The sequence below is a fragment of the Salvelinus namaycush genome, chromosome 34 (assembly GCF_016432855.1).
Source record: "Salvelinus namaycush isolate Seneca chromosome 34, SaNama_1.0, whole genome shotgun sequence".
In the NCBI taxonomy this organism is placed as follows: Eukaryota; Metazoa; Chordata; class Actinopteri; order Salmoniformes; family Salmonidae; genus Salvelinus; species Salvelinus namaycush.
This window is the reverse complement of record NC_052340.1, coordinates 21,546,723-21,568,737: the sequence shown is the minus strand read 5'-3', so window position 1 is coordinate 21,568,737 and position 22,015 is coordinate 21,546,723. Positions and strand designations below refer to the sequence as shown.

The window sequence follows — 22,015 nt, the reverse complement described above, 5'->3', positions numbered from 1 at the left end:
TATTAGATAAGTGATCCCTAGTTGAATTTTATGTGCTGAGATATCCTAAAGAAAACAAAGTCATTATTAGATGTCACTCATTAGGCTAGCCTACTTTGTATTTGACTTATTAGCTTACATTTTGCTTGCACATTCTAATAGAGATCTTTATATTTAATTGCCCAATGTTGACACAATTAGCCTAATCTGGTTAATTCCTTTGCATTTTTCATTGCATTGCAGATGGAGGGCTACTGAGGCACTTACGTTCTTCAGCACGTCTGTGTGTGATCGAAATGTGAATCTTGCGGGAATATCTCAACTGTTTTACTATGACGTAAACTTGCGGCCGTCTATGACGTAATTATGGCACAGTCCGCGGCGGCCGTATCATGTCGTAACGCGAAGAAATTCTAAGCCCTATAATAGGGTCCGCTATGGCCCATTTCCTCAGTGAGAAACAAGTTGATAAAACACCACCAAACATACCACTAGAGATGTCCACTAGATGGAGACATTGGATTAAATGTGAACTTTCAAATCAGAAGTTGCAGGTGATCCGTCTTCTCGCAATGAAGATGCTGTGTTGAGTATTGCCCTCAGTTTAAACGGTTAGATGGGCCTAATACCTTTCATAGCTTTGAAATGCAATAGCCTGAAATGTCCATAGTCTTAACTATATGACTAACTAGTGACCCGGCTGCTGAGTATTTCCCACCCCATTTGAATTCCCCTTAGTTGTTTTCTGTATTGAACAAATTGATCTGTGACTGCAGAATGAATGAGACACAACTAGATTCTAAAACAACTCTTTATTGGTCAATTTACAGAAAGTGCTGTAGTGACCATCCAAAGGAAACTAAGAAAACAGTCCAAAGAAAACGTCAAGAAAAACTAAAAAAGGTTTTACCCATTTTACAAGGTTCATATTTATTTTCACCTTCCACCTCTAAAACAAACGTTGGGAGAACATTGGGGAGGGTTGATGCAAAGTCTAGCAAAAGTTCCAAGGGGGTACAGGTGTGAGAGGGGTTCAGGAGCTGAAAGTAACATGGTGGAGGTTGAGGACAAGGTCTCACGTCACAAGCACAGGTGTAACCCTACACAACTGTTGAACACTTTACATGAACTTGTAGCTAGCTATACATGGGCTCTTCAAGACAGGGTTCTCCCAGATAGAACCAAAGGACTATCCCTGGAAAGGATTACATCAAGCAGGGTCACACAGTCAAATACCCAAATGTAGAAAATAGAAACTTTCAATTTCTCCTCATGCCAGGTAAAGTACCATTTTATATTAGGCAGACTGTGTAAGATAGGGGTAAGGGGGGTTGTTGGTATTGACTACAGAAAGATAGACAATCTTATACATGCCCATTAACCAGTTTAAGTTGGGCTTAAGTTGGGCTTAAGTTGGTTTAACTTGCCTGTCTTAGCAGACAGAAAGCATAGCCATTCGGAATGAACTGATCATTGAGATACAAACACAGAGAGCGGGGCAGGGTTTGGTGTAATATGTACAGATTTAATTGACATGGGCGGGGTTATGTGCATACATACAGAAGAAAAGAGGGAGGGGCTTTGCTAGGTTCAGGGCGGGGTCACCTACTCTAGATAGTATTTACAGGTAAGAGGAACATATACACATTTACAAGGTTCCTCCTCTCTTGTAGTGTGTCCAAGAAACAGAACAGAAAAAGCCAACTTTCACCTGGGTGCTTATTCAGTTGTGAGCAATGTATATACACAATATTGAAGATAGAATTTAAATGCATAGAGCTGACATGGTTATTGTTTTGCATGACAGAGAAACGTGTCAGTTCTATGCAACACATTTCTATCTGAACATTCTGTAATGTTGCACCTGCATGACTATGCCTCAGGTAAGTACAACATCTCCAACAGCACATCAATCGAAAAACAAATAAAGACTGTTTAGTACCATTGGGGGACGGCATAACTCTTTAAAATCACCTGGACACATCATCCAAGATTAAATAAGCAGTGCTAAATAAATTATATTCCATTGCAACAAACCCCCAAAATATTTTCCAGGTATTAAAATACTGCAAATCAATGCAATAATATTTTTTTCTTATTTTGCCTTAAATTTTCCTTTGATGCCATGGACAGAAGGTATGATATACTGTACACAGATAACATGGTAAGGATTGAAGGAGTTTCCCTATATTGGACTGTACCATCTTAGCTATCCCACTGTACCACGCTAACTCTGGCACAGTGGACTGTACCACTATGTGCCTATGGGAAAGAAACCATTACAAAGGATCATGGCGACCTATAGGACCACAGTTTTTCAGATTCGATTTTAGACCCTGAAAAAATAGTGGAAATCAGATGTTTGACGAACAATTTCAGCTGTATACAGTATTTAGTATTTTTTCTTCTTCACAGTCTCAGTATAAAACAGTAGATAAACTGTGAGCTTGTGGACTAGGGCTTGAGGTCTGTGGTACTGACTCAGGACCACAAGATAGTATAACAGCATTGGAGTACCACATTGTAGCCTTTAGTTATCACCAGATGATTTGACATAAAGGAAAGGAGTATTTTTAAATGGAGTACAAGCTGGCGTTGTTCGCTTGTATGTGAGAGAGTGAGTGTGTGTGTGTGCGGGTGTGACATGTGTGTGAGTGACTGAGTGTGTGTGTGTGTGTGTGTGTGTGTGTGTGTGTGTGTGTGTGTGTGTGTGTGTGTGTGTGTGTGTGTGTGTGTGTGTGTGTGTGTGTGTGTGTGTGTGTGTGTGTGTGTGTGTGTGTGTGTGTATGTATGTGTGTTTGACACATGTATTACTTTAGTGCTCATTCTATTCTCATCACCATTTCCATTTTCACCAGTAGGGGGAGATGTTAACTCAATTGAGAGAAATCTCAGGTAGTTTCTCATGATTAAACAATTGATTTTATGGTAGTGTGTATGTTGATGCCTCAGCGTGTGTGTATGTACATTAGTGTTTGTGTGTATGTGTGTGCGTCAGTGTGTATGTGTGATTGTATTCAGTAGGTTAATGTAGAGTTGTCCCAGTCCAGCTGGCCCCTCTTGCTGCCCTGTTTTACACTGAGAGCTCCTGGGACCTCCTCCTCCTCCTCGCTGTCGTTTGACTCGGCGCTGGTGATGTCATCGTCTTCCTCTTCATCATCCTCTTCCTCGTCCTCCTCGCTGGCCTCTTCCTCAGCTCCCTGGGGCTCCTGGAAGCTCTGCATGGGGCACAGAGAGGCAACAGGTGTGTCACAGGTTCTGGAGCTGATTACTGTGGCCCTTGTGTGTCCTACTCTGTTTCACTATGTCTCATTTCTCACTTTCTCTCCTCTTCCCTGCCATTTGTCCCTCTGCCCTCAAACTTCAGTTACTCACTCTATTTCAGATGCTGTGATTAAGCTGACTCAGTAGCTCTCGTCACTAATTATTGATTTCCCCTTCCCCATAAATTGTTTAGCGTGTTCATTTTCGTCCATATATCTAGTAATTCATATATCCTAAAGGTATATACTGTTGTTATTTTCCTTTTTTGCCAGTATCACTAATATTTACTGTTGCGTAAGGATAATTATGTGTCAAGGAAACGTTTGGCCAAGTTGCATTGTGACACATTTCAGTTTCATCTTTAAATGCAGTAATTGACCCTTTTTCAAAGCTCCAAGTGGATGCCATGTTCAGGTGGACATGAACACTTGCTATGTAAATGTAAATGTGGGTGTAATGAAGATGCCTGTTATTATGATTGAATGGGTAAAGATCTCCATGGTTAATGGTATGGTCCATAGGGAGGGGACATAGGTATAAAGGTACCTGTTTCACCTAAGAGTTGGAGTGATGTTCTAGCTCTGGTATGTGAGCTGTGTGGGAGGCTGTCCATAGCCTGGTATACCCCAACCTGCTACAGTTGGTTTGGTATGTGAGCTGTGTGGGAGGCTGTCCATAGCCTGGTATACCCCAACCTGCTACTGTTGGTTTGGTATGTGAGCTGTGTGGGAGGCTGTCCATAGCCTGGTATACCCCAACCTGCTACAGTTGGTTTGGTATGTGAGCTGTGTGGGAGGCTGTCCATAGCCTGGTATACCCCAACCTGCTACTGTTGGTTTGGTATGTGAGCTGTGTGGGAGGCTGTCCATAGCCTGGTACACCCCAACCTGCTACAGTTGGTTTGGTATGTGAGCTGTGTGGGAGGCTGTCCATAGCCTGGTATACCCCAACCTGCCACAGTTGGTTTGGTATGTGAGCTGTGTGGGAGGCTGTCCATAGCCTGGTATACCCCAACCTGCTACAGTTGGTTTGGTATATGAGCTGTGTGGGAGGCTGTTCATAGCCTGGTATACCCCAACCTGCCACAGTTGGTTTGGTATGTGAGCTGTGTGGGAGGCTGTTCATAGCCTGGTATACCCCAACCTGCTACAGTTGGTTTGGTATGTGAGCTGTGTGGGAGGCTGTTCATAGCCTGGTTATACCCCAACCTGCTACAGTTGGTTTGGTATGTGAGCTGTGCGGGAGGCTGTTCATAGCCTGGTATACCACAGCTACAGTTGGTTTGGTATGTGAGCTGTGCGGGAGGCTGTTCATAGCCTGGTATACCCCAACCTGCCACAGTTGGTTTGGTATGTGAGCTGTGTGGGAGGCTGTTCATAGCCTGGTATACCCCAACCTGCTACAGTTGGTTTGGTATGTGAGCTGTGTGGGAGGCTGTCCATAGCCTGGTATACCCCAACCTGCTACTGTTGGTTTGGTATGTGAGCTGTGTGGGAGGCTGTCCATAGCCTGGTATACCCCAACCTGCTACAGTTGGTTTGGTATGTGAGCTGTGTGGGAGGCTGTTCATAGCCTGGTATAACCCAACCTGCCACAGTTGGTTTGGTATGTGAGCTGTGTGGGAGGCTGTCCATAGCCTGGTATACCCCAACCTGCCACAGTTGGTTTGGTATGTGAGCTGTGTGGGAGGCTGTCCATAGCCTGGTATACCCCAACCTGCTACAGTTGGTTTGGTATGTGAGCTGTGTGGGAGGCTGTCCATAGCCTGGTATACCCCAACCTGCTACAGTTGGTTTGGTATATGAGCTGTGTGGGAGGCTGTTCATAGCCTGGTATACCCCAACCTGCCACAGTTGGTTTGGTATGTGAGCTGTGTGGGAGGCTGTTCATAGCCTGGTATACCCCAACCTGCTACAGTTGGTTTGGTATGTGAGCTGTGTGGGAGGCTGTTCATAGCCTGGTTATACCCCAACCTGCTACAGTTGGTTTGGTATGTGAGCTGTGCGGGAGGCTGTTCATAGCCTGGTATACCACAGCTACAGTTGGTTTGGTATGTGAGCTGTGCGGGAGGCTGTTCATAGCCTGGTATATCCAAACCTGCCACAGTTGGTTTGGTATGTGAGCTGTGTGGGAGGCTGTTCATAGCCTGGTATACCCCAACCTGCTACAGTTGGTTTGGTATGTGAGCTGTGTGGGAGGCTGTCCATAGCCTGGTATACCCCAACCTGCTACTGTTGGTTTGGTATGTGAGCTGTGTGGGAGGCTGTCCATAGCCTGGTATACCCCAACCTGCTACAGTTGGTTTGGTATGTGAGCTGTGTGGGAGGCTGTCCATAGCCTGGTATACCCCAACCTGCCACAGTTGGTTTGGTATGTGATCTGTGTGGGAGGCTGTGTATACCCCAACCTGCTACAGTTGGTTTGGTATGTGAGCTGTGTGGGAGGCTGTTCATAGCCTGGTATACCACAGCTACAGTTGGTTTGGTATGTGAGCTGTGTGGGAGGCTGTTCATAGCCTGGTATACCACAGCTACAGTTGGTTTGGTATGTGAGCTGTGTGGGAGGCTGTTCATAGCCTGGTATACCCCAACCTGCTACAGTTGGTTTGGTATGTGAGCTGTGCGGGAGGCTGTTCATAGCCTGGTATACTCCAACCTGCCACAGTTGGTTTGGTATGTGAGCTGTGTGGGAGGCTGTTCATAGCCTGGTATATCCATACCTGCTACAGTTGGTTTGGTATGTGAGCTGTGTGGGAGGCTGTCCATGGCCTGGTATACCCCAACCTGCTACAGTTGGTTGGGTATGTGAGCTGTGCGGGAGGCTGTTCATAGCCTGGTATACCCCAACCTGCCACAGTTGGTTTGGTATGTGAGCTGTGCAGGAGGCTGTTCATAGCCTGGTATACCCCAACCTGCTACAGTTGGTTTGGTATGTGAGCTGTGTGGGAGGCTGTTCATAGCCTGGTATACCCCAACCTGCCACAGTTGGTTTGGTATGTGAGCTGTGTGGGAGGCTGTTCATAGCCTGGTATACCCCAAACTGCCACAGTTGGTTTGGTATGTGAGCTGTGCGGGAGGCTGTTCATAGCCTGGTATACCCCAAACTGCCACAGTTGGTTTGGTATGTGAGCTGTGTGGGAGGCTGTTCATAGCCTGGTATACCCCAAACTGCCACAGTTGGTTTGGTATGTGAGCTGTGTGGGAGGCTGTTCATAGCCTGGTATAAACCAACCTGCTACAGTTGGTTTGGTATGTGAGCTGTGTGGGAGGCTGTTCATAGCCTGGTATACCCCAACCTGCTACAGTTGGTTTGGTATGTGAGCTGTGCGGGAGGCTGTTCATAGCCTGGTATACCACAGCTACAGTTGGTTTGGTATGTGAGCTGTGCGGGAGGCTGTTCATAGCCTGGTATACCCCAACCTGCCACAGTTGGTTTGGTATGTGAGCTGTGTGGGAGGCTGTTCATAGCCTGGTATACCCCAACCTGCTACAGTTGGTTTGGTATGTGAGCTGTGTGGGAGGCTGTCCATAGCCTGGTATACCCCAACCTGCTACTGTTGGTTTGGTATGTGAGCTGTGTGGGAGGCTGTCCATAGCCTGGTATACCCCAACCTGCTACAGTTGGTTTGGTATGTGAGCTGTGTGGGAGGCTGTCCATAGCCTGGTATACCCCAACCTGCTACAGTTGGTTTGGTATGTGAGCTGTGTGGGAGGCTGTCCATAGCCTGGTATACCCCAACCTGCCACAGTTGTTTTGGTATGTGAGCTGTGTGGGAGGCTGTCCATAGCCTGGTATACCCCAACCTGCTACAGTTGGTTTGGTATGTGAGCTGTGTGGGAGGCTGTCCATGGCCTGGTATACCCCAACCTGCTACAGTTGGTTTGGTATATGAGCTGTGTGGGAGGCTGTTCATAGCCTGGTATACCCAAACCTGCCACAGTTGGTTTGGTATGTGAGCTGTGTGGGAGGCTGTTCATAGCCTGGTATACCCCAACCTGCTACAGTTGGTTTGGTATGTGAGCTGTGTGGGAGGCTGTTCATAGCCTGGTTATACCCCAACCTGCTACAGTTGGTTTGGTATGTGAGCTGTGCGGGAGGCTGTTCATAGCCTGGTATACCACAGCTACAGTTGGTTTGGTATGTGAGCTGTGCGGGAGGCTGTTCATAGCCTGGTATACCCCAACCTGCCACAGTTGGTTTGGTATGTGAGCTGTGTGGGAGGCTGTTCATAGCCTGGTATACCCCAACCTGCTACAGTTGGTTTGGTATGTGAGCTGTGTGGGAGGCTGTCCATAGCCTGGTATACCCCAACCTGCTACTGTTGGTTTGGTATGTGAGCTGTGTGGGAGGCTGTCCATTGCCTGGTATACCCCAACCTGCTACAGTTGGTTTGGTATGTGAGCTTTGTGGGAGGCTGTCCATAGCCTGGTATACCCCAACCTGCCACAGTTGGTTTGGTATGTGATCTGTGTGGGAGGCTGTCCATAGCCTGGTATACCCCAACCTGCTACAGTTGGTTTGGTATGTGAGCTGTGTGGGAGGCTGTTCATAGCCTGGTATACCACAGCTACAGTTGGTTTGGTATGTGAGCTGTGTGGGAGGCTGTTCATAGCCTGGTATACCCCAACCTGCTAAAGTTGGTTTGGTATGTGAGCTGTGCGGGAGGCTGTTCATAGCCTGGTATACTCCAACCTGCCACAGTTGGTTTGGTATGTGAGCTGTGTGGGAGGCTGTTCATAGCCTGGTATATCCATACCTGCTACAGTTGGTTTGGTATGTGAGCTGTGCGGGAGGCTGTCCATGGCCTGGTATACTCCAACCTGCTACAGTTGGTTTGGTATGTGAGCTGTGCGGGAGGCTGTTCATAGCCTGGTATACCCCAACCTGCCACAGTTGGTTTGGTATGTGAGCTGTGCAGGAGGCTGTTCATAGCCTGGTATACCCCAACCTGCTACAGTTGGTTTGGTATGTGAGCTGTGTGGGAGGCTGTTCATAGCCTGGTATACCCCAACCTGCCACAGTTGGTTTGGTATGTGAGCTGTGTGGGAGGCTGTTCATAGCCTGGTATACCCAAACCTGCCACAGTTGGTTTGGTATGTGAGCTGTGTGGGAGGCTGTTCATAGCCTGGTATACCCCAACCTGCTACAGTTGGTTTGGTATGTGAGCTGTGTGGGAGGCTGTTCATAGCCTGGTTATACCCCAACCTGCTACAGTTGGTTTGGTATGTGAGCTGTGCGGGAGGCTGTTCATAGCCTGGTATACCACAGCTACAGTTGGTTTGGTATGTGAGCTGTTCGGGAGGCTGTTCATAGCCTGGTATACCCCAACCTGCCACAGTTGGTTTGGTATGTGAGCTGTGTGGGAGGCTGTTCATAGCCTGGTATACCCCAACCTGCTACAGTTGGTTTGGTATGTGAGCTGTGTGGGAGGCTGTCCATAGCCTGGTATACCCCAACCTGCTACTGTTGGTTTGGTATGTGAGCTGTGTGGGAGGCTGTCCATTGCCTGGTATACCCCAACCTGCTACAGTTGGTTTGGTATGTGAGCTGTGTGGGAGGCTGTCCATAGCCTGGTATACCCCAACCTGCCACAGTTGGTTTGGTATGTGATCTGTGTGGGAGGCTGTTCATAGCCTGGTATACCACAGCCACAGTTGGTTTGGTATGTGAGCTGTGTGGGAGGCTGTTCATAGCCTGGTATATCCATACCTGCTACAGTTGGTTTGGTATGTGAGCTGTGTGGGAGGCTGTCCATGGCCTGGTATACTCCAACCTGCTACAGTTGGTTTGGTATGTGAGCTGTGCGGGAGGCTGTTCATAGCCTGGTATACCCCAACCTGCCACAGTTGGTTTGGTATGTGAGCTGTGCAGGAGGCTGTTCATAGCCTGGTATACCCCAACCTGCTACAGTTGGTTTGGTATGTGAGCTGTGTGGGAGGCTGTTCATAGCCTGGTATACCCCAACCTGCCACAGTTGGTTTGGTATGTGAGCTGTGTGGGAGGCTGTTCATAGCCTGGTATACCCCAAACTGCCACAGTTGGTTTGGTATGTGAGCTGTGTGGGAGGCTGTTCATAGCCTGGTATACCACAGCTACAGTTGGTTTGGTATGTGAGCTGTGTGGGAGGCTGTTCATAGCCTGGTATACCACAGCTACAGTTGGTTTGGTATGTGAGCTGTGTGGGAGGCTGTTCATAGCCTGGTATACCCCAACCTGCCACAGTTGGTTTGGTATGTGAGCTGTGTGGGAGGCTGTTCATAGCCTGGTATACCCCAACCTGCTACAGTTGGTTTGGTATGTGAGCTGTGTGGGAGGCTGTCCATGGCCTGGTATACTCCAACCTGCTACAGTTGGTTTGGTATGTGAGCTGTGCGGGAGGCTGTTCATAGCCTGGTATACCCCAACCTGCCACAGTTGGTTTGGTATGTGAGCTGTGTGGGAGGCTGTTCATAGCCTGGTATATCCATACCTGCTACAGTTGGTTTGGTATGTGAGCTGTGTGGGAGGCTGTCCATGGCCTGGTATACCCCAACCTGCTACAGTTGGTTGGGTATGTGAGCTGTGCGGGAGGCTGTTCATAGCCTGGTATACCCCAACCTGCCACAGTTGGTTTGGTATGTGAGCTGTGCAGGAGGCTGTTCATAGCCTGGTATACCCCAACCTGCTACAGTTGGTTTGGTATGTGAGCTGTGTGGGAGGCTGTTCATAGCCTGGTATACCCCAACCTGCCACAGTTGGTTTGGTATGTGAGCTGTGTGGGAGGCTGTTCATAGCCTGGTATACCCCAAACTGCCACAGTTGGTTTGGTATGTGAGCTGGGTGGGAGGCTGTTCATAGCCTGGTATAAACCAACCTGCTACAGTTTGTTTGGTATGTGAGCTGTGTGGGAGGCTGTTCATAGCCTGGTATACCCCAACCTGCTACAGTTGGTTTGGTATGTGAGCTGTGTGGGAGGCTGTCCATAGCCTGGTATACCCCAACCTGCTACAGTTGGTTTGGTATGAGAGCTGTGTGGGAGGCTGTCCATAGCCTGGTATACCCCATCCTGCCACAGTTGGTTTGGTATGTGAGCTGTGTGGGAGGCTGTCCATAGCCTGGTATACCACAGCTACAGTTGGTTTGGTATGTGAGCTGTGTGGGAGGCTGTTCATAGCCTGGTATACCCCAACCTGCTACAGTTGGTTTGGTATGTGAGCTGTGCGGGAGGCTGTTCATAGCCTGGTATACCACAGCTACAGTTGGTTTGGTATGTGAGCTGTGCGGGAGGCTGTTCATAGCCTGGTATACCCCAACCTGCCACAGTTGGTTTGGTATGTGAGCTGTGTGGGAGGCTGTTCATAGCCTGGTATACCCCAACCTGCTACAGTTGGTTTGGTATGTGAGCTGTGTGGGAGGCTGTCCATAGCCTGGTATACCCCAACCTGCTACTGTTGGTTTGGTATGTGAGCTGTGTGGGAGGCTGTCCATAGCCTGGTATACCCCAACCTGCTACAGTTGGTTTGGTATGTGAGCTGTGTGGGAGGCTGTCCATGGCCTGGTATACCACAACCTGCTACAGTTGGTTTGGTATGTGAGCTGTGTGGGAGGCTGTTCATAGCCTGGTATACCCCAAACTGCCACAGTTGGTTTGGTATGTGAGCTGTGTGGGAGGCTGTTCATAGCCTGGTATACCACAGCTACAGTTGGTTTGGTATGTGAGCTGTGTTGGAGGCTGTTCATAGCCTGGTATACCCCAACCTGCTACAGTTGGTTTGGTATGTGAGCTGTGCGGGAGGCTGTTCATAGCCTGGTATACTCCAACCTGCCACAGTTGGTTTGGTATGTGAGCTGTGTGGGAGGCTGTTCATAGCCTGGTATATCCATACCTGCTACAGTTGGTTTGGTATGTGAGCTGTGTGGGAGGCTGTTCATAGCCTGGTATAACCCAACCTGCCACAGTTGGTTTGGTATGTGAGCTGTGTGGGAGGCTGTCCATAGCCTGGTATACCCCAACCTGCCACAGTTGTTTTGGTATGTGAGCTGTGTGGGAGGCTGTCCATAGCCTGGTATACCCCAACCTGCTACAGTTGGTTTGGTATGTGAGCTGTGTGGGAGGCTGTCCATGGCCTGGTATACCCCAACCTGCTACAGTTGGTTTGGTATATGAGCTGTGTGGGAGGCTGTTCATAGCCTGGTATACCCAAACCTGCCACAGTTGGTTTGGTATGTGAGCTGTGTGGGAGGCTGTTCATAGCCTGGTATACCCCAACCTGCCACAGTTGGTTTGGTATGTGAGCTGTGTGGGAGGCTGTTCATAGCCTGGTATACCCCAACCTGCTACAGTTGGTTTGGTATGTGAGCTGTGTGGGAGGCTGTCCATAGCCTGGTATACCCCAACCTGCCACAGTTGGTTTGGTATGTGATCTGTGTGGGAGGCTGTCCATAGCCTGGTATACCCCAACCTGCTACAGTTGGTTTGGTATGTGAGCTGTGTGAGAGGCTGTTCATAGCCTGGTATACCACAGCCACAGTTGGTTTGGTATGTGAGCTGTGTGGGAGGCTGTTCATAGCCTGGTATATCCATACCTGCTACAGTTGGTTTGGTATGTGAGCTGTGTGGGAGGCTGTCCATGGCCTGGTATACTCCAACCTGCTACAGTTGGTTTGGTATGTGAGCTGTGTGGGAGGCTGTTCATAGCCTGGTATACCCCAACCTGCCACAGTTGGTTTGGTATGTGAGCTGTGCAGGAGGCTGTTCATAGCCTGGTATACCCCAACCTGCTACAGTTGGTTTGGTATGTGAGCTGTGTGGGAGGCTGTTCATAGCCTGGTATACCCCAACCTGCCACAGTTGGTTTGGTATGTGAGCTGTGTGGGAGGCTGTTCATAGCCTGGTATACCACAGCTACAGTTGGTTTGGTATGTGAGCTGTGTGGGAGGCTGTTCATAGCCTGGTATACCACAGCTACAGTTGGTTTGGTATGTGAGCTGTGTGGGAGGCTGTTCATAGCCTGGTATACCCCAACCTGCTACAGTTGGTTTGGTATGTGAGCTGTGCGGGAGGCTGTTCATAGCCTGGTATACTCCAACCTGCCACAGTTGGTTTGGTATGTGAGCTGTGTGGGAGGCTGTTCATAGCCTGGTATATCCATACCTGCTACAGTTGGTTTGGTATGTGAGCTGTGTGGGAGGCTGTCCATGGCCTGGTATACCCCAACCTGCTACAGTTGGTTTGGTATGTGAGCTGTGTGGGAGGCTGTTCATAGCCTGGTATACCCCAACCTGCCACAGTTGGTTTGGTATGTGAGCTGTGTGGGAGGCTGTTCATAGCCTGGTATACCACAGCTACAGTTTGTTTGGTATGTGAGCTGTGTGGGAGGCTGTTCATAGCCTGGTATACCACAGCTACAGTTGGTTTGGTATGTGAGCTGTGTGGGAGGCTGTTCATAGCCTGGTATACCCCAACCTGCTACAGTTGGTTTGGTATGTGAGCTGTGCGGGAGGCTGTTCATAGCTGGTATACTCCAACCTGCCACAGTTGGTTTGGTATGTGAGCTGTGTGGGAGGCTGTTCATAGCCTGGTATATCCATACCTGCTACAGTTGGTTTGTATGTGAACTGTATGGGGAGGATGTCCAAGCCTGGTATTAACCTAACTGCTACTGTTGGTTGGTTATGTGAGCTGTGTGGGAGGCTGTCCATAGCCTGTATACCCCACATGATACATTTGGTTGGTATGTGAGCTGGTGGGAGGGCTGTCCATAGCCTGGTATACCCCAACCTGCTACGGTGGTTTGGTATGTGAGCTTTGGGGAGGCTGTCCATAGCCTTGTATACCCACCTGATACAGTGGTTTGGTATGTGAGCTGTGTGGGAGGCTGTCCATAGCCTGGTATACCCAACTTGCTCAGTTGGTTTGGTTATTGGTTGTGTGGGAGGGCTGTTTCATAGCTGGTATACAACAGCTTACAGTTGGTTTGGGTATTTGAGCTGTGTGGGAGGCTGTCATAGCCTGGTATACCCCACCTGCTACAGTTGGTTGAGCTGTGTGGGAGCTGTCCATGCCGGAGCTGTGTGGGAGGCTGTCAATAGCCTGGTATACCCCAACCTGCCACAGTTGGTTTGGTATGTGAGCTGTGTGGGAGGCTGTCCATAGCCTGGTATACCCCAACCTGCTACAGTTGGTTTGGTATGTGAGCTGTGTGGGAGGCTGTCCATGGCTGGTATACCCCAACCTGCTACAGTTGGTTTGGTATGTGAGCTGTGTGGGAGGCTGTCATAGCCTGGTATACCCCAACCTGCTACAGTTGGTTTGGTATGTGAGCTGTGTGGGAGGCTGTTCATAGCCTGGTATACCCCAACCTGCTACAGTTGGTTTGGTATGTGAGCTGTGTGGAAGGCTGTTCATAGCTGGTATACCCAACCTGCTACAGTGGTTTGGTATGTGAGCTGTGTGGAGGCTGTTCATAGCCTGGTTATACCCAACCTGCTACAGTTGGTTTGGTATGTGAGCTGTGCAGGAGGCTGTTCATAGCCTGGTATACCACAGCTACAGTTGGTTTGGTATGTGAGCTGTGCGGGAGGCTGTTCATAGCCTGGTATACCCCAACCTGCTACAGTTGGTTTGGTATGTGAGCTGTGTGGGAGGCTGTCCATAGCCTGGTATACCCCAACCTGCTACTGTTGGTTTGGTATGTGAGCTGTGTGGGAGGCTGTCCATAGCCTGGTATACCCCAACCTGCTACAGTTGGTTTGGTATGTGAGCTGTGTGGGAGGCTGCCAATAGCCTGGTATACCCCAACCTGCCACAGTTGGTTTGGTATGTGAGCTGTGTGGGAGGCTGTTCATAGCCTGGTATACCCCAACCTGCTACAGTTGGTTTGGTATGTGAGCTGTGTGGGAGGCTGTTCATAGGCTGGTTATACCCCAACCTGCTACAGTTGGTTTGGTATGTGAGCTGTGTGGGAGGCTGTTCATAGCCTGGTATACCACAGCTACAGTTGGTTTGGTATGTGAGCTGTGCGGGAGGCTGTTCATAGCCTGGTATACCCCAACCTGCCACAGTTGGTTTGGTATGTGAGCTGTGTGGGAGGCTGTTCATAGCCTGGTATACCCCAACCTGCTACAGTTGGTTTGGTATGTGAGCTGTGTGGGAGGCTGTCCATAGCCTGGTATACCCCAACCTGCTACAGTTGGTTTGGTATGTGAGCTGTGTGGGAGGCTGTCCATGGCCTGGTATACCCCAACCTGCTACAGTTGGTTTGGTATGTGAGCTGTGTGGGAGGCTGTTCATAGCCTGGTATACCCCAACCTGCCACAGTTGGTTTGGTATGTGAGCTGTGTGGGGAGGCTGTTATAGCCTGGTATACCCCAACCTGCTATAGTTGGTTTGGTATGTGAGCTGTGTGGGAGGCTGTTATAGCCTGGTATACCCCAACCTGCTACAGTTGGTTTGGTATGTGAGCTGTGCGGGAGGCTGTTCATAGCCTGGTATACCACAGCTACAGTTGGTTTGGTATGTGGTATACCACCTGCTACGTTGGTTTGTAGTGAGCGTGTGGACTGTTCATAGCCTGGTATACCCCAACCTGCTACAGTTGGTTTGGTATGTGAGCTGTGGGGAGGCTGTCCATAGCCTGGTATACCCCAACCTGCCACAGTTGGTTTGGTATGTGAGCTGTGTGGGAGGCTGTTCATAGCCGTGGTATACCCCAACCTCTACAGTTGGTTTGGTATGTGAGCTGTGTGGGAGGCTGTCCATAGGCCTGGTATACCCCAACCTGCTACAGTTGGTTTGGTATGTGAGCTGTGTGGGAGGCTGTTCATAGCCTGGTATACCCCAACCTGTCACATTTGGTTTGGTATGTGAGCTGTGCAGGAGGCTGTTCATAGCCTGGTATACCCCAACCTGCTACAGTTGGTTTGGTATGTGAGCTGTGTGGGAGGCTGTTCATAGCCTGGTATACCCCAACCTGCCACAGTTGGTTTGGTATGTGAGCTGTGTGGGAGGCTGTTCATAGCCTGGTATACCCCAACCTGCCACAGTTGGTTTGGTATGTGAGCTGTGTGGGAGGCTGTCATAGCCTGGTATACCCCAACCTGCCTACAGTTGGTTTGGTATGTGAGCTGTGCGGGAGGCTGTTCATAGCCTGGTATACCCCAACCTGCTACAGTTGGTTTGGTATGTGAGCTGTGTCGGAGGCTGTCATAGCCTGGTATACCCCAACCTGCTACAGTTGGTTTGGTATGTGAGCTGTGTGGGAGGCTGTTCATAGCCTGGTATACCCCAACCTGCTACAGTTGGTTTGGTATGTGAGCTGTGTGGGAGGCTGTTCATAGCCTGGTATACCCCAACCTGCTACAGTTGGTTTGGTATGTGAGCTGTGTGGGAGGCTGTCATAGCCTGGTTATACCCCAACCTGCTACAGTTGGTTTGGTATGTGAGCTGTGTGGGAGGCTGTTCATAGCCTGGTATACCCCAACCTGCTACAGTTGGTTTGGTATGTGAGCTGTGTGGGAGGCTGTTCATAGCCTGGTATACCCCAACCTGCTACAGTTGGTTTGGTATGTGAGCTGTGTGGGAGGCTGTTCATAGGCCTGGTATACCCCAACCTGCTACAGTTGGTTTGGTATGTGAGCTGTGTGGGAGGCTGTTCATAGCCTGGTATACCCCAACCTGCTACAGTTGGTTTGGTATGTGAGCTGTGTGGGAGGCTGTTCATAGCCTGGTATACCCCAACCTGCTACAGTTGGTTTGGTATGTGAGCTGTGTGGGAGGCTGTTCATAGCCTGGTATACCCACCTGCTACAGTTGGTTTGGTATGTGAGCTGTGTGGGAGGCTGTTCATAGCCTGGTATACCCCAACCTGCTACAGTTGGTTTGGTATGTGAGCTGTGTGGGAGGCTGTTCATAGCCTGGTATACTCCAACCTGCCACAGTTGGTTTGGTATGTGAGCTGTGTGGGAGGCTGTTCATAGCGTGGTATACCCCAACCTGCTACTGTTGGTTTGGTATGTGAGCTGTGTGGGAGGCTGTTCATAGCCTGGTATACCCCAACCTGCTACAGTTGGTTTGGTATGTGAGCTGTGCGGGAGGCTGTTCATAGCCTGGTATACTCCAACCTGCCACAGTTGGTTTGGTATGTGAGCTGTGTGGGAGGCTGTTCATAGCGTGGTATACCCCAACCTGCTACAGTTGGTTTGGTATGTGAGCTGTGTGGGAGGCTGTCCATGGCCTGGTATACCCCAACCTGCTACAGTTGGTTTGGTATGTGAGCTGTGCGGGAGGCTGTTCATAGCCTGGTATACCCCAACCTGCCACATTTGGTTTGGTATGTGAGCTGTGCAGAAGGCTGTTCATAGCCTGGTATACCCCAACCTGCTACAGTTGGTTTGGTATGTGAGCTGTGTGGGAGGCTGTTCATAGCCTGGTATACCCCAACCTGCCACAGTTGGTTTGGTATGTGAGCTGTGTGGGAGGCTGTTCATAGCCTGGTATACCCCAACCTGCCACATTTGGTTTGGTATGTGAGCTGTGCAGAAGGCTGTTCATAGCCTGGTATACCCCAACCTGCTACAGTTGGTTTGGTATGTGAGCTGTGTGGGAGGCTGTTCATAGCCTGGTATACCCCAACCTGCCACAGTTGGTTTGGTATGTGAGCTGTGTGGGAGGCTGTTCATAGCCTGGTATACCCCAACCTGCCACAGTTGGTTTGGTATGTGAGCTGTGCGGGAGGCTGTTCATAGCCTGGTATACCCCAACCTGCTACAGTTGGTTTGGTATGTGAGCTGTGCGGGAGGCTGTTCATAGCCTGGTATACCACAGCTACAGTTGGTTTGGTATGTGAGCTTAGTGGGAGGCTGTTCATAGCCTGGTATACCCCAACCTGCTACAGTTGGTTTGGTATGTGAGCTGTGCGGGAGGCTGTTCATAGCCTGGTATACTCCAACCTGCCACAGTTGGTTTGGTATGTGAGCTGTGTGGGAGGCTGTTCATAGCGTGGTATACCCCAACCTGCTACAGTTGGTTTGGTATGTGAGCTGTGCGGGAGGCTGTTCATAGCCTGGTATACCACAGCTACAGTTGGTTTGGTATGTGAGCTGTGTGGGAGGCTGTTCATAGCCTGGTATACCCCAACCTGCCACAGTTGGTTTGGTATGTGAGCTGTGTGGGAGGCTGTCCATAGCCTGGTATACCCCAACCTGCTACAGTTGGTTTGGTATGTGAGCTGTGCGGGAGGCTGTTCATAGCCTGGTATACCCCAACCTGCCACATTTGGTTTGGTATGTGAGCTGTGCAGGAGGCTGTTCATAGCCTGGTATACCCCAACCTGCTACAGTTGGTTTGGTATGTGAGCTGTGTGGGAGGCTGTTCATAGCCTGGTATACCCCAACCTGCTACAGTTGGTTTGGTATGTGAGCTGTGTGGGAGGCTGTTCATAGCCTGGTATACCCCAACCTGCCACAGTTGGTTTGGTATGTGAGCTGTGCAGGAGGCTGTTCATAGCCTGGTATACCCAACCTGCTACAGTTGGTTTGGTATGTGAGCTGTGCAGGGAGGCTGTTCATAGCCTGGTATACCCCAACCTGCTACAGTTGGTTTGGTATGTGAGCTGTGCAGGAGGCTGTTCATAGCCTGGTATACCCCACCTGCTACAGTTGGTTTGGTATGTGAGCTGTGCGGGAGGCTGTTCATAGCCTGGTATACCCCAACCTGCTACAGTTGGTTTGGTATGTGAGCTGTGTGGGAGGCTGTTCATAGCCTGGTATACCCCAACCTGCTACAGTTGGTTTGGTATGTGAGCTGTGTGGAAGGCTGTTCATAGCCTGGTATACCCCAACCTGCTACAGTTGGTTTGGTATGTGAGCTGTGTGGGAGGCTGTTCATAGCCTGGTATACCCCAACCTGCTACAGTTGGTTTGGTATGTGAGCTGTGTGGGAGGCTGTCCATAGCCTGGTATACCCCAACCTGCTACAGTTGGTTTGGTATGTGAGCTGTGTGGGAGGCTGTCCATAGCCTGGTATACCCCAACCTGCTACAGTTGGTTTGGTATGTGAGCTGTGTGGGAGGCTGTCCATAGCCTGGTATACCCCAACCTGCTACTAGTTGGTTTGGTATGTGAGCTGTGTGGGAGGCTGTCCATAGCCTGGTATACCCCAACCTGCTACTGTTGGTTTGGTATGTGAGCTGTGTGGGAGGCTGTCCATAGCCTGGTATACCCCAACCTGCTACAGTTGGTTTGGTATGTGAGCTGTGTGGGAGGCTGTCCATAGCCTGGTATACCCCAACCTGCCACAGTTGGTTTGGTATGTGAGCTGTGTGGGAGGCTGTCCATAGCCTGGTATACCCCAACCTGCTACAGTTGGTTTGGTATGTGAGCTGTGTGGGAGGCTGTCCATAGGCCTGGTATACCCCAACCTGCTACAGTTGGTTTGGTATGTGAGCTGTGTGGGAGGCTGTCCATAGCCTGGTATACCCCAACCTGCCACAGTTGGTTTGGTATGTGAGCTGTGTGGGAGGCTGTTCATAGCCTGGTATACCCCAACCTGCTACAGTTGGTTTGGTATGTGAGCTGTGTGGGAGGCTGTTCATAGCCTGGTATACCCCAACCTGCTACAGTTGGTTTGGTATGTGAGCTGTGTGGGAGGCTGTTCATAGCCTGGTATACCCCAACCTGCTACAGTTGGTTTGGTATGTGAGCTGTGTGGGAGGCTGTTCATAGCCTGGTATACCACAGCTACAGTTGGTTTGGTATGTGAGCTGTGTGGGAGGCTGTCCATAGCCTGGTATACCCCAACCTGCTACAGTTGGTTTGGTATGTGAGCTGTGTGGGAGGCTGTCCATGGCCTGGTATACCCCAACCTGCTACAGTTGGTTTGGTATATGAGCTGTGTGGGAGGCTGTTCATAGCCTGGTATACCCCAACCTGCCACAGTTGGTTTGGTATGTGAGCTGTGTGGGAGGCTGTTCATAGCCTGGTTTACCACAGCTACAGTTGGTTTGGTATGTGAGCTGTGTGGGAGGCTGTCCATAGCCTGGTATACCACAGCTACAGTTGGTTTGGTATGTGAGCTGTGTGGGAGGCTGTTCATAGCCTGGTATACCCCAACCTGCTACAGTTGGTTTGGTATGTGAGCTGTGTGGGAGGCTGTTCATAGCCTGGTATACGCCAACCTGCTACAGTTGGTTTTATATTTGAGCTGTGTGGGAGGCTGTCCATAGCCTGGTATACCACAGCTACAGTTGGTTTGGTATGTGAGCTGTGTGGGAGGCTGTCCATAGCCTGGTATACCACAGCTACAGTTGGTTTGGTATGTGAGCTGTGTGGGAGGCTGTTCATAGCCTGGTATACCCCAACCTGCTACAGTTGGTTTGGTATGTGAGCTGTGTGGGAGGCTGTTCATAGCCTGGTATACCCCAACCTGCTACAGTTGGTTTGATATGTGAGCTGTGTGGGAGGCTGTCCATAGCCTGGTATACCACAGCTACAGTTGGTTTGGCAGGGTAGGCCTGATTGAGACTGAGGTTTTTGATTTTCTATTCAAACCTGTATTTCGAGGGTCTGTATATTTAGTAAATACCTTTGTAGATGATGTAACTATTAATATGATTTTGTCGTTCACCTGGAACCACCTGTCACTTTTAATAAACTGAACAGTATTTTGCCCCTGATCCTGACTGCTGTTCCAACATCTGGTCCGTACAACGCTCACCTTCCTTGCTTTATTCCTCCCTCGCCTCTCCCCCACTGTTTTGTTTTCAGTCTCCCCCCTCTTCCCCTTACCTCCATAGGATTGACTGTGATTTTGAGCGCTGAGTCGTCCCAGTCCAGCTCTCGCTCTTTGGTTGTGTCTGAGCTCCTGCCCTCCTGTTGGTGTGTCAGGTGAATACGGTAGATGCCTAGCACAACCACCACCACCAGGGCGGCGATACAGATCACTATCACCACTGTGGCAGCACTGGGGACTCCTGGGGGGTAAGGAAAGGTAATGTTAATATGCTGTATGTTAAGTAACAATGTGCACCCACAAGCATACCAAATATTTGATTATGCACACAACCAAAACATCTCAGATGTACAGTATGCACACACACATAACAAGAGCATTACCACACACACATAACAAGAGCATACCACACACACATAACTAGAGCATTACCACACACGCATAACAAGAGCATTACCACACACACATAACAGAGCATTACCACACACACATAACAAGAGCATTACCACTGTCACGTCCTGACCATAGTTCTTATGTGTTTTGCTTGTTTTAGTGTTGGTCAGGACGTGAGCTGGGTGGGCATTCTATGTTGTGTGTCTAGTTTGTCTGTTTCTGTGTTCGGCCTAATATGGTTCTCAATCAGAGGCAGCTGTCTATCGTTGTCCCTGATTGAGAATCATATATAGGTGGCTTGTTTTGTGTTGGGATTTTGTGGGTGGTTGTTTCCTGTCTCTGTGTTTTCTCTGCACCAGATAGGACTGTTTCGGTTTGCCACGTTTGTTATTTTGTAGTTTTGTAAGTGTTCACGTTTTCGTCTGTTTATTCGTTTAATTAAATATGTTGAACACGGAATACGCTGCGTCTTGGTCCGATCCCTGCTACACCTCCTCTTCAGACGAAGAGGAGGAAGGCTGCCGTTACAGAACCACCCACCAAACTCGGACCAAGCAGCGTAGCAACAGGCAGCAGCGGCAGCAGGAGAAATTGACATGGGAGGACGAGCTGGACGGAAAAGGACCCTGGGCAGAGCCAGAGGAATATCGCCGCCCCAAAGTAGAGCTGGAGGCAGCAAAAGCGGAGAGGCGGCGTTTTGAGGAGCTAGCTCGGCAGCGGGAGCCGGATATGGGTTACACCACTTGGGAGGAAATAAACAGGTGGTCGGTTGACCCAGGGAGAGTGCCGGAGCCCGCCTGGGATTCCATGGAGCAATGTGCAGAGGGATACCGGCGAATGAGGTTAGCACGACAGCGCGGTAGGAAGCCCGAGAAGAAACCCCAAAAATTTCTTGGGGGGGGGGGGGGGGGGGGCTAAAGGGTAGTGTGGCGAAGTCAGGTAGGAGACCTGCGCCCACTTCCCATGCTTACCGTGGAGAGCGGGAGTACGGGCAGACACCGTGTTATGCGGAAGAGCGCACGGTGTCTCCTGTACGTGTGCTTAGCCCGGTGCGGTACATTCCAGCTCCACGTATCGGCCGGGCTAGAGTGAGCATTGAGCCAGGTGCCATGAAGCCGGCTCAACGCGTCTGGTCTCCAGTGCGTCTCCTCGGGCCGGCATACATGGCACCAGCCTTACGCATGGTGTCCCCGGTTCGCCAACACAGCCCAGTGCGGGTTATTCCACCTCCCCGCACTGGTCGGGGTGGGGAGCATTCAACCAGGTAAGGTTGGGCAGGCTCGGTGCTCAAGGGAGCCAGTACGCCTGCACGGTCCGGTATATCCGGCGCCACCTTCCCGCCCCAGCCCAGTACCACCAGTGCCTACACCACGCACCAGGCTCTTCAGACGAAGAGGAGGAAGGCTGCCGTTACAACCACACACACATAACAAGAGCATTACCACACACACATAACAAGAGCATTACCACACACACACACACACACACACACACACACACACACACACACACACACACACACACACACACACACACACACACACACACACACACACACACACACACACACACACACACACACACACACACACACGGTCCTAGATCTGTAATGTTTATCTGTTGTGCTGATCTGTACTATACTCTCAAAACAACATCAACACCCTGCCTCCT

The 22,015-nt window shown here is 50.1% G+C and overlaps 1 protein-coding gene across 1 annotated transcript in view; it reads right to left on the bottom strand.

The window, feature by feature from the left end:
• Positions 1-2,996: 2,996 nt before the first annotated feature.
• The window catches only part of LOC120028427 (calsyntenin-2-like), a 129,702-nt gene continuing 110,683 nt past the window's right edge, over positions 2,997-22,015 (bottom strand). The window contains exons 12-13 of the mRNA XM_038973647.1: positions 20,008-20,192; positions 2,997-3,197 (exon numbers count right to left, since the gene is read on the bottom strand). Of these exons, the coding sequence (XP_038829575.1) occupies positions 2,997-3,197; positions 20,008-20,192 (386 nt within the window). The remainder of the gene's footprint in view (positions 3,198-20,007; positions 20,193-22,015) is intronic.